This window comes from Mus caroli, unplaced genomic scaffold (genome assembly GCF_978045245.1).
Source record: "Mus caroli unplaced genomic scaffold, Mus_caroli_1 scaffold_3, whole genome shotgun sequence".
NCBI lineage: Eukaryota > Metazoa > Chordata > Mammalia > Rodentia > Muridae > Mus > Mus caroli.
The window spans coordinates 29482619-29494991 of record NW_028227258.1 but is presented as its reverse complement, the minus strand read 5'-3'; the positions used below and the strand labels follow the sequence as shown (position 1 = coordinate 29494991).

The 12373-nt window shown below is 38.9% G+C and overlaps 1 protein-coding gene and 1 long non-coding RNA gene across 2 annotated transcripts in view; one reads left to right on the top strand and one right to left on the bottom strand.

Moving 5' to 3' along the window:
* Positions 1 to 12373, bottom strand: part of LOC115030590 (uncharacterized) — a 129525-nt gene that overhangs the window by 19736 nt on the left and 97416 nt on the right. The window lies entirely within an intron of this gene.
* The window catches only part of Col25a1 (collagen type XXV alpha 1 chain), a 411050-nt gene that overhangs the window by 366981 nt on the left and 31696 nt on the right, over positions 1 to 12373 (top strand). The window contains exons 24-27 of the mRNA XM_021157594.2: positions 4559 to 4582; positions 5629 to 5673; positions 9202 to 9246; positions 11566 to 11646. Of these exons, the coding sequence (XP_021013253.1) occupies positions 4559 to 4582; positions 5629 to 5673; positions 9202 to 9246; positions 11566 to 11646 (195 nt within the window). The remainder of the gene's footprint in view (positions 1 to 4558; positions 4583 to 5628; positions 5674 to 9201; positions 9247 to 11565; positions 11647 to 12373) is intronic.

The window sequence follows — 12373 nt, the reverse complement described above, 5'->3', positions numbered from 1 at the left end:
AGTTAGTGACTGGATGAATGATTATACTTTCTGTGTAATTCTGTGTATAAGCCATTTCTTAGCTTAAAAGCACACAAATGCCTTAACTACGTCCCTCTATTTTACACCTATTTTAATATTTCTATCCTCATGATTTGCCAGTGTGGTCTCATTTTCATAGTTTTATGTGGGCTTCGCTACCTCTGCTGGCTTTTTTTAGTCCCATGTTTCCTATCTGGACAGATGTGGATTGGATAGTATATTCAGCCAACAGCCTGATTTAGCATTCCTCATTACAAGCGGCTTAAACACAAACAGCAACCCTGGGGTTGTTGTCAAACTCTTGAGCCAACTTTCTAAATGTTTCCCTTTCCCACTACAAGTTGATAATTTTATATGGACATACAGAGACAAAGAACAGGCAGGTTGGTTTTTTGTTTTTGTTTTTTGTTTTTTGTTGGGGCCTACAATGTTTTCAAAATTCTTACTTAGTAAAATAGGGACTGCTCTTAAACTTTATTAGCAATATTATAGATGGTTGTGGGTACGGGGTGAGGCTATAAACCCTCAAAGCCCACCGCCAGCCATACTTCTTCCAGGAAGCCTCTACCTTCCTAAAGGTTCTATAACCTTCCCAAGCAGCACCACAAACTTGGGGACCAAGCATTCAAATACTTGAGCCCATGGGGGACACTTCTCCTCCAAATCATCCTGAGAGGCATCCACATCTCTACTCTTCCAAGAAATCCTCCAGTTTTACTGGCATTTTCTGCAACGTATTAAAGTGTTCTTAAAGCGTTCTTTGCGTGAGCAGGCATATGGGCTAAACTTATACTAAAGTGGACATTTCTGTCTCATGCTTCCCTCCACCACATACGAGATGGGTCATTTTCGGGCAATCTCTGTGTCTATGCTTCACTGCCCTTGTCTGCAAAATGGAGTCGAGGTTTTTGTAAGAGCTCAGGAAATGTAGAGTTATACAGAGGGCGGTTTTTAAGAGCTCCTGTACAGTCTTTCCGGAAGTTCCTAAAAGCACTGTACTTTTTAGAAAATAAATCTGACAGTTGTTTCTTAAAATGAAAAGACACACACTCCCAGCATCCCTTTCTCATCTCGAGTTCTGTAGGACCGTAAAGCATATCCAGTCTGTATCCATCATAGTCATGATTTTACACTGTCTCCCAGCCTAATGATGTATTATTGCTGGGGAAACCATATGCTGTGTTTATAAAGAGCTTAGAGTCATTTTCAGTTGAAGGCCATTTGTTTATCTTCCTAACAAAGTACTCTAGTGGATTAAGGGTCTCTAATAAAATCAATCAAGTCAGGGCATTAGAGGAAGAGGGAGCCGATAAACATTTATTCTCCTCAATCTCTCAACAGTGATGGATGATGCTTGTTTCATAATTGTATCCTTTAAAGAAACATTTTGTCCAAAACTCTAGAATAACTACATGGATATGAATGTATTACAGTTACACTATCACATTAGAACTGTGAGTTTTCACATGGCTTTGATTAAAAACTGCTATTCTATGAACTAGTTCAGATGATGAAAAAAAATATTGAGCCTAGTTTAAGTAACTGGGTCCAGTATCCGATGTAGGAGATAAAATAGTTGAAGCACTATGCGTATTATGTACCTAAGATCTTTGGCATTCTGAATTTGGTATTTATAATTTCCATCCATTCATTTGTAGTTAAATGAGAAACAAAACTAAACTCATATAACCAATGGCTAGGTATATGTTTTTGACTGGAGCTGAAGTTATGGAGTAAAATAAAAACCTAATGCATCTCATTATTTTTCTTTCTGACACCAAGCAACATAAAAAAGAATTTTCTCACTCAACTGCCCGAACCATCTTCCCTCCCTGCCCAATCCTACTCTAGACTCCCTGGTCTTGTCTCTCCCACAGTGAAAGGTCCACATTCCCCAAATTACCATGGACTGTCCATGTTCTGGTTTTGCAAATTACTCTCCTGGGTCTGCTTGGTTGGAAAGATGATTAAATTATGTTGCTCTACAAAAACAAAAGATATTCTGGTTTATGTGAACATTGCCTTAAGCCTTTTTGTTTTGATTCAAGATGGCTAAAAATTCACAAATCACAATAAATCATCTCTGTTTCCTAGGTTTCTTTTAAAAAATATATAACTAACACTGTCTGTACTGTAATTCAAGATTGTTTTTATATACTTAAAAATACAATGGCATCATTTACCTTTTCTTCTCTTCCCTCTAACCCCTCCTACACCCACAAACACACTCCCAAACTCACAGCCTCCTCTTCTTTTTAACCGTTTTTTGTTGTTGTTGTTGTTGTTACATATAAATACAGCCTAAGGATCCCTTGGTATTAGATAATCATTTAAGGGGCTTATTCCTGGAGAATACTAGGTCTCCTTCTCTTTGTTAATTGCTTGCTTCATCTAAGAGTGGAAGGTCTTAGGAGCTGTCCCCATCCCACATTGGGATGTCGGCTGCTAGACTTGCTCAGGTCTTGTTTAAGCAGCCATGATGTTAATATCTTACGGTGTTCCTTCCCTGTCATAGCTAGTAGGAACAGTCTCACAGAAGAACGCCTGGTTTTCTGCCTCTCAGAATCTTTCTGTCCCCTCTTCCTAGATGCTTGCTGAACCTTAAGGTATAAGAGTTGTAGTGTACATATATCAACTGGGACTGGGCCCCCATCATGGCCTGTTGGTTTCTGCACTTTGACGAGTCGAGGCTTCTGGTAGTGGTCTCCTGCTTCAGTAAAATGAAGCTTAAGTTCGTATCATTGTGAAAAGTGAAGACGTAGCCTATACTTTGGGCAGGATTTTCATACAAACATTTCGGAACAAATCGCAAAGCGTCAGACTGATATTTATATGAGCTTCCCCTCCTATCTCAGATCATATTCCAGTGGAATATCATGTCTTTCTCTATCACATCCAAAAATTCTAGCTTTGAAATCATTACGGGAGTTCATGAGGGAGTCCTGCTGTGCATACATGGCTTTAACTTGAAAAGCCAACATCTTAGAACCTCTCTGTGATCTGCATATGGCTGCTTCCAGGGGGAGAACAAGATGCCGTGTCTGCAAAGTTAGCTGATTTCCATCACCATGGTGCTCTTGGCTACCATGGAACCCTCACAATGTTGAAGTCTCTTTAATGATTATGTAGTACCTCACTTAAACTTCTTCTGTTAGTTCATTTACCGTTAATGACATTCTTCCATTATGCAGCTCATTATTTAAAAAAAATATTATTAGCATTAATCGTTCTAAGTAAGGGAATAAGCAAACACGGACTTGTGTTTATTGATGTAGGGATGTGAATTTATGTGTGACCTTGTTAGAAAATCTGAGAGAATTCAAATTGTAAAATGGCTCACCTGCATAAAATTTTGTAGTTCTGCTCTCTAGTTAAAAATACAATGCATGATGGAAGGACAGTGGTGAAGAAATTCTCTTTACTCTATAATTTCCTTGTGTTAGTAAATGACTTATTTACATCCTAGGAGCAAAGCAGCTTTATCACTATAAATCCAACTTTTGTGTCTGGACAAACCTCTTTAAAATAGCATTAGTGTTGCCTTGTGCAGTACCTATCTGATGCCATAAAATTCTGGATACATATAAAAACTTGCTCTTGGTTTATTAACATTTTTGCTTTTGTCTCAGAAACATCAAACTCTTTTTGCTTCGTTACCTGAAGCCGTAAACACACTGACTGCTTTTATTATACAACGGGAAATTTAATCATCTCACTCCTGTAGATTTAAAGTGGAATAGATAATGGTAACATTCATTTCTTACAACAATAATAAAGAAAAAATGGCAACAACCATTGGAATCATATTGGAATGGAGGGAGATGGGACACATGAGGCAGAATTTAAAACAGGATCCTCAGGGTTACACATGATCAGACAGGGTCTCTCTGTAACCAAAAGACCTCAACAAGAAATGACGCCTTTCTGTTGTTTCAGTAAGCCTTGTAGAGCTCTTAGTTCAAGATATAAACTATGAACTATTAAATACACCGAACAGGAATCATATTTTAGAAGACCATGCTTTGAAACTATATAGTTTGTTGAAATATTTAGCATTTCAACAAACTAGATCAGTTCAATGTCCGTTTCTTTGATTATAGCACATGGGGAGTCCATTATAATGAAAAAAACTATACAGAGTTAGAGAAGAAACATATATAACTTTTTTCCTAATCAAGCTCCTGTCTAGAATGGAACTTTTAGCAATAGTAAATTTTCATAATTCAAAATTAGGCTGACAAACCTTGACTACATAATTTTTAATTAAAATAATCTTAAAATCGGGCAAACAAAAAATTTTATACTTTGTTTTCTGATAATTTTTTTTGATAATTTTTAAAAGAAAATTCTAGAAATGTTTTCAAACCCTTTACAAGTATGATAGGACAATGTGTTCATTGTAGCTTCTCTGTTACTTCCAAGACATTTGACTTGCCAAAATATATTTTAGAAGTAGATTTTTTTTCAGAAATCTGTCACTTTATTTTGACACACAAAATAGGTAACTCTTGTCTTTGTTGATCCGTTTTCCCAACAGAGGATTACCACCTTAACTGTCACGGTAACTCCTTTTGCATGATCTCTGTGGTTTGTGACTTTGAACTTAGTGTTGATGCATGCAGGTCAAAGTAGTACTGATGTAGCAATTGGTTTATGTGGGCTTCATTTTTACGTTGGTGATATTAACCTTTTAAAACATTTGACCTAGTTAAACTACTGTCCTGTGGGAAAGTACAGAGAAAATTGTTTTTTAAGATGTTAGCCTCTTGTTAATAAGATAGCTTTATCTTTTTGTAGATTAGAAGCTAAAACCTTGTCAGAGTGTGACTGTGCATGCCTCTAATTCCAGCACTCTCAAGGCAGAGGCAGGTGGATCTCTGTAAGTTTGAGGCCAACCTAGTCTATATAGCAAGTTCCAGTATAGCCAGGACTACATAGAGAAACTCTTTCTTTCTTTCTTTCTTTCTTTCTTTCTTTCTTTCTTTCTTTCTTTCTTTCTTTCTTTCTTTGCTTTTCTCTTCTTTCCTTTCCTTTCCTTTTCTTTTCTTTTTTCTTTTCTTTTTTTCTTTCTTTCTTTTCTTTCTTTCTCTCTTGCTCTCTTTTTCTTCCTTTCTTTCTTCCTTCCCTCCTTCCTTCTCTTTCTTTCTTTCTTTCTTTCTTTCTTTCTTTCTTTCCTTCCTTCCTTCCTTCCTGTCATCCTTTCTTTTCTTTCTTTGTTTCCCTTCCTTTCTTTCTTTCTTTCTTTCTTTCTTTCAAGAAAGGGAGAGGGAGAGGAGATCAAAGTTTTTGAGGTAGAGGGCATCAGTCAGTTAACTCATCGCAAGAAGATGTGTTCAGAACACAGGGCAGCGATTGTCACTGTCTTACTGAATCAAAGCTTCATCTGTAGTGTGGTAACCTAGAGGGTATCTGAATAGTTTAGAACTCAGGTTGGCAGTTTCTATTATTATGTACCTAATAAAATGTTGCACCATTGAAAACCAGTATCTAGACGTATCTAATTATGATAGAAATAATGGAGCTGTGTGGTATGTGTGATATATTTTAAAGCCTGAAATTGTAACATGTACTTAGCACATTTTACAACTATGTCTTCTCTTGATTCAGGGCCCCCCTGGACCTCCTGGACCTCAAGGACTACAAGGGCCAAAGGTTATCATTCCTTCCTTCCTTGCTTCCCCTTACCTCATACAGTGCAGAGATGCCAATGTTAAGAATGCAAGTCTTTATAAAATATGTCTTACAAAATACTAGAGAAATGCTATTTCTGAGGACGAGGAAACAGTATCAGAGTCTCAGCTAAAGGGAGAAAGAGAACTCCAGAGCAAGGAAGGAAAATGAGGGCAGAGAGGAGCGAAACGAAGATGATGTGAAGTTAGGAAAGAGCATTGGGGAAAGAACAGAACAGGAAACAAGAAAGCACGGGTTCCACAGAAATTTTAAATGTAAAGAAACCCTAAACATGGCCCACGGGGAAAGGTAAACACTCAGGCAGAAGTGTATTGAAGGGAGTTATTCTTGCCACTAAGCGAGACCCTACCTTCCAATTAATTCTTTTGGAAGAGAAAGGCAAGAAGAGCCTTCCCATGATACACTCATAAATGACTGACACGCTTAGGAGCCACTCATGAGACATTAATGTCTTCCACTCTGTATCACATGTATTCATACATTTTTATCAATGACGCTTCCTAACCACAAACAGCTCCAGCCAAGTCTTTCCTGATTATACATAGGGTTTGTTGGTGGTGTTAGCTTTACCCCTCCAGACTAAAGCTCCACCATTCAACCATGTTTGATCAATTAACACATGTCCGGGGATTCTGGCTTTTCAGAACTGAGCTGCACGTGTTGAAATATGACTTTCGTCATTGGATTCTTGTAGGAGATTCAAGTGGTTTCAAAATTCAGCCTTTATTTATGCTCCTTAAGTCAGTTTATTTGCTGTGCGTATTATACATACACACACATTCATGCACATGTCAGCTTTTGAACTTTCTCTGGATACTTAAAAACAAATGTCCAGTATATAGATTTATTTCTCTATTAAAAGACTACACAATAGGGTATTGCTGAGGTTCCTGTCCAAGTGAGATGCATAGATCTGTCTGAGCATAGATCCTAATCCCCAAAATATTTTCTGTGTATCATAAGCATGTTCCACATATAACTTTAATATATGACATAGAACGTTTTAACTAGTTTTCCACATAGCCTTATGCCTGAGAACATAACAGCAGATAGGCAATGGTCATACCACCAAGTCTGCCTGGATCCCTATCCTTAATGATTTTATGAGCTGAGATAGACACTAGGAGAGGAACTTTGAAGATTTTGTGAAATTTCATGCTTAAAATCTCAAGAACCAGAATTTTCTCCAAAGCTCAATATGTACTTCATTTGTCACAATGTTCAAAAGCTTCTAGGATTTCTCCACAGCTCTGAGGCCAAGAGAAGACAGCTATGCCTTGATCTAAAGAAATACAAGGGACTAGCCAGCTAAAAAAATAACCTCACTAAAACCTCCAACTCTCTTCTTTTATTATTGCTTGTTAATTATGAGCCTTCACTATCCGATATAATTTTAATCTGAGGAGACTAGCAAGAGGTTTGACTATGAACTTAGAGCCCAGGGTAGGAAACAGTCAAGTAATAGCATGAACACTAATCGATCACTAAGTGCTTTAATCAAGACCATGTGGGATGAAGGCTAGGGTATGGCAGCTCAGTGGTTAAGAGCATGGCTGTTCTTCCAGAGAACCCAGGTTCGATTCCAAGCACCCATATGGTGACTCACAATCATCTATAAATCCAACCTTAGAGGAGGATCGATGCTTTCTCCTGGTCTCTGAGGGCACCGGGCACATGCAGCATCAAGACATATGTGCAGGAAAAATACCCATGCACATAAAAATAAATATTTTTTAAAGAGAGTGTGGATATGGATATGTGTAGAAATGCCTCTCTCTTAAGTCTGGGAGTCCAAGATAGGTTTGAGCTGAAATTGAAGATGGGGGTGGGGAGGAAGACATAGGGATGTTAGCCATATGGAAATCTGCATGTGTGTTAACAGAGAGGTGTAACCCCCCCTCACTACCTGCCACCTTGCCACCCTGTCATCTTGAGTCTACCCATAGCATCTTAGCACTAATAGCATATTATATGATGAGCCTGTTTCCCGTGATCCCTTCTTGAAAAGGCTGGGATGACTAAGGTGGGTGTGTCTGTCACTCTGAGACAGCACAGCATATTCTGAGTCAAATAATGGTACACACTCACACTTGGGAGTCCCCATCGCTGACTGATAGTAGCCTATGCACGTGGCATGTCTCCTTCTGCTGTCAAAGAAGAGGTGTTATAATTTTTTTACACGTCATGCAACTCTGACAAACCACATTTGAGTGATGGAGACTGTGTGGGTCTTGTTCTTTTAGTCTCCCTGCCTCACATTTATTAAGGTAACAGCTGAACAAAGCTATTGGTGATTGGACCCAAGTGTTGACAGGTATTCAGACTCAGAATAAAACTGGGGCTCAACTGGGTGCATCCAACCTCAGCAGGCTTGTTTGTGGCAAAATAAACTTTGCTACTGCCACAAAGAACCGGAAATCCAAAATGAGGAGAGGCCTTTTTTTTTATTTCATTCATTTCAAACCACAAGATCCGGCCTTCCTTAAACACTGGGAGAGCTCAGGTTTCACGCCGTGGCCTACAGCTCTCAACATTTTTTTTACCAAGAAAACAAGCTCTAGCTGATGGAATACTGTGGTTTATAATATCACCAGACGACCCTTCCTAGAAAACACTGAGCCTTGGGGCTGCCCCTAGGAAACCCCCTCCATGAGAGGCTTACACACATCCAAAAGAACTGTCTTCACACTTTACACGGGGTAGAAACGGGGGGGGGGGCCTTATAGCCTCATCCACACACATGGCTGGCTCGGTGACATTAAACAATGCCCTGCCTTTCAAGGGACAACTGAAGGATGGCTAAACATGTGCTGTTCAAATAATCTCTAGCATGTTGTTTAGATTTGTTCTTAATTAAACATCTTCCATTTAAAAATAAATCTCTCTATTCTGACTCTATCCAATGATCTAATAAATCATACTATCAAAAAGCCATTTGTTTCATTTCCAGCATGGTATAGGAAATGGAATGGGCCTGAAAGTCACTTCATGTGGATTGAGATATCTGATTTATTAGGTCCTCCAGGGAGCCTTTCCTGGGCAGGGCACACTCACAGCCATTCTGAAGGGTTCACATTGGCCAGTTAAACTATTGCTGTCAATTTAACAAACTTTACATTGTATTCTTTCATAGTCTGCCTGTTATGTTTTGGTTGTTACTGAAAATTAGAGAATCCATACTGATTCCTTAACAGAAAAAAAATAACCAAGAGAGTCTTAGAAGTGCTGTAGGATTTGGCCAGCCATTACATTGTATATAATCTATGGAAGAAAAGGAAAAAAGCCATAGATATTTGCCACATAGGAGTATTATTATGCAACAATCCTCAAGAAAGATTTTTCCCTTCACTTAGCTTAGATATATGAACTGTGTCAGCATATTCTTAGGTTAAAATGCACTTGCTAAAAGTCAAACTGTTCATGTATCAACTAGCACAGCTTCTTTAGCAATGATAAATTCGAACAAGCTCTTGCTTTTTATTTTATCAGGGTGAGCAAGGCTCTCCAGGAATCCCCGGAGTTGATGGAGAACAGGTAATTTTCAAGGATCTATGCCATTATTTTAAGCACTGTTGTTGGTCAGTACTTCTATTATACGTTTAAAGGCAAAAGTCGTGTCTTTTGACATGATGCACTGTCTCTTTTGTCTCCAGCATTTGTTCCACATGAACTCTAAATACATGATTGGTTTTAAGTTAGATATAAATTGGGTTGGCAGAAATGTAAAGCTATGCATTACTTTGGTTTTGTTCTTAATACTACTGACCTATCAGTCTACCTCAACAGATTCTAGTAGACTCTAAAGTCATTACCTCATCAGTAAGAACAGCTTTGAGTTGGTTTGTTGGTTGATTGGTTGGTTGGGGTTTTTTTGTTGTTGTTGTTGTTGTTGTTGTTGTTGTTGTTTCTGCTTTGTTTTGTTTTTTCAGTGAATATAAAACAATTCAACATCAAAAATCAATGGCCATAGTTTTTGCAAATAATAGTATAGCTTAACTCCAGGTATTTGATGTCTCCTTTTCCTGAATAATGATTCCCCCCGTAATTTTCTAGATCGTTTGAAAACTCAGGCAAAAAGTAAATCATTATAGCTATGTACACTGCAGCAGCATCTTTCAGAGTACCCTCAGTCAGACATTGGCAAAGGTTCTGCACAGTCTGGACAGTAGAGACTTCAGGTTTTGTGGGTATATATTGTTTCTGTAGTGTATTCTTTTCCTTAAACACATCTTACTTTTTGTTTTAATTCAACGTAAATAAAAAACAGTCCCTAGGCTGAACTTGGCAAGTCGGCTGTGGCTTGGCAACTCTACCTTTTAAGAATTTTGCTAAGAGAATGCAGACAGCATTCGGGATCAAACCACAAGGATTAGTTTCAAAATCTGTGAGGTTTTGTGGACGTCTGTTATTTTCTCAAGAAGTGGCTCATGGGCCAGAAAGAGGGCATGGTGACAGAAGCACTTGTCGCCCTTGCAGAGGACCTGGGTTTGGTTCCCAGCTCCCCCATCAGCCAGCACCCCAATTCCAAGATGTTAGGTGCCCTCCTTTGGGCTCCACACATATTCAGGCCCACACACAGAATAAGAAAGAATACTATTGAATAAATTTAAGAAATATCCTGAATTAATGAATAAGAAATCAAAGGAATTCTTGATAGTCTAAATCAACAATACACTCTTCAGGAGAAAGTATTCTAACAAAACAAAACAAATCAAAACACTTTAGAAAAAGAGTTATTTTTAGTAACAGAGTTGGATATTAAAGTCGTATACTGTCACATTAAAGAAATAGTATAGAAAGGTAATTTAATCAATTTTCCGTGACAAAGGTTACACGTAAGGTTATCTTTACCCATTGTTAGTAATTAAAGATAATAAACTAGAAATTCATAATGACCCACTGAATATCCCCACACATACAACATATGCAGTAGCTAGGTGGTTTTTCTCTAGGCTTTGCAAGGTTCTGTTCTCCCACTAACCCCATTGAATTGACCGTGTTGCTTTCCCCGTCACAAAATCCCCAACCGTAACCAGCAAGATACATTTATCTTTGCTGGTACTTTCGAACTCCTCCAGTATGCGGTTCTGAGCTCAGTATAAAGATAGTTAACGAAATTAGCATGTGTTCTTGTCCCTACAATGAGTCTGTGTAGCCTGTGAATCCCTACCATAGTAACCAGGGCCATCTGGTCCTGTTGCCACAAGTTGCTAGGATGAAAATGATTAAAAATATTAATTAATTGTAATGTTAGTGTTCCACCACTCACATTTGTTAGCATTCAAAACCCACACATCTATTTTCTCATTGCAAAAGAATAGTAATTACACTCTGGCTCACCGTGCAGAGATGTCGTGAGAACCAAACAGGGGACACTGGACAAACGGGGTGCTTGAAAGCACCGATTGCACATTGGTGCTGGAAACTGATGACAGCTAGAACGTACACGCACAGTGATGAGGCAGGAACAACCATGTAGAGATGGGAACATTGACTTGGACCTTGCCTGTTGTAACCCTGAGTCCTGGTTCAAATGTTTGCTGTACTGTTGAGAATTACAGTCATTACACTGTCTTCTGGACTGGCCAGAGTTGCCAAGCAAATTGATGAAACCAGGAGAAATAACGCCAAAACCCGAGTTCATGTTTTTCCTATTTAAATGGTCTATAGAACGTAATCCTATTACATGGGGAAATACCATTGATCCAATGTAGAAAATGCCTGAGAGCCAAAGTCATGACCATCTCAGCTTGCTCCCACCTCTTGGCAGATTTACCTGGAATCCCATTGGCCCTAGGATGTGCCTATCATCATGTCACTGCACTGCTCACATGCAAACTCTGTAACTTGTAGGGACTCAAAGGTTCCAAGGGAGACATGGGGGACCCAGGTGTGCCAGGTGAAAAAGGAGGACTGGGACTTCCTGGATTGCCGGTACGTGCACACGTGATGATGTACTCTCGGGAGAAGAAATGGCTAGCGAAGAATTGTATTCTCAGCTGTACTCAGCCAGGAATTGCCAGACTATCTTTATTTTGGAAATACTCGAAATGTTGTTGCTTGGTTTTTCTAAGAAGGGAACTAAAACTTTATAGTTAGGTCATTTAAAAAGCACGTGTTCATGTCTTTCTTTATTTTCCCTCCCCTGAATTATTTTCTTTGGAAGATAAAGCCAGTGGTACTGGCCATTTGAATCTAGTATGTATGGTCAAGTAACTATTATAAAATAGGCCACACTAAAGAAACAAACAAGTACAAAGCAGCAGAACTTAGAGCTGTTAAAGGACAGATTAGTCTTGTGTGTCCATACAAGGACGGTGTTCCTCCCTCATGGCTCATTGCTCTTCTGAAACTTGAGAAGGAAAAATTTAGAAATTATAAGAAAAGGCGTAGAAACTTTCCCACCCTCCACCCATCCCACCCTAGCCCCAGTAACAAGGGATTAAACCTAGAGCCCCATACCTGCCCATACCCACTGAGCTATATCTCCAGTCCTTTCTAGGTTAAAACCTTGCATAGGCCAGCTTAAGCACGCTCTGAAACACGAGCTGGCTGTGCATGTTTGATCATTCTGCCTCCATTTCTCAAGGAGCCAAGATCTCAGGCCTGGGCTACCTGGCTCTTCTACCCAATTGCAAACAAGATACGATAAACAAATGTC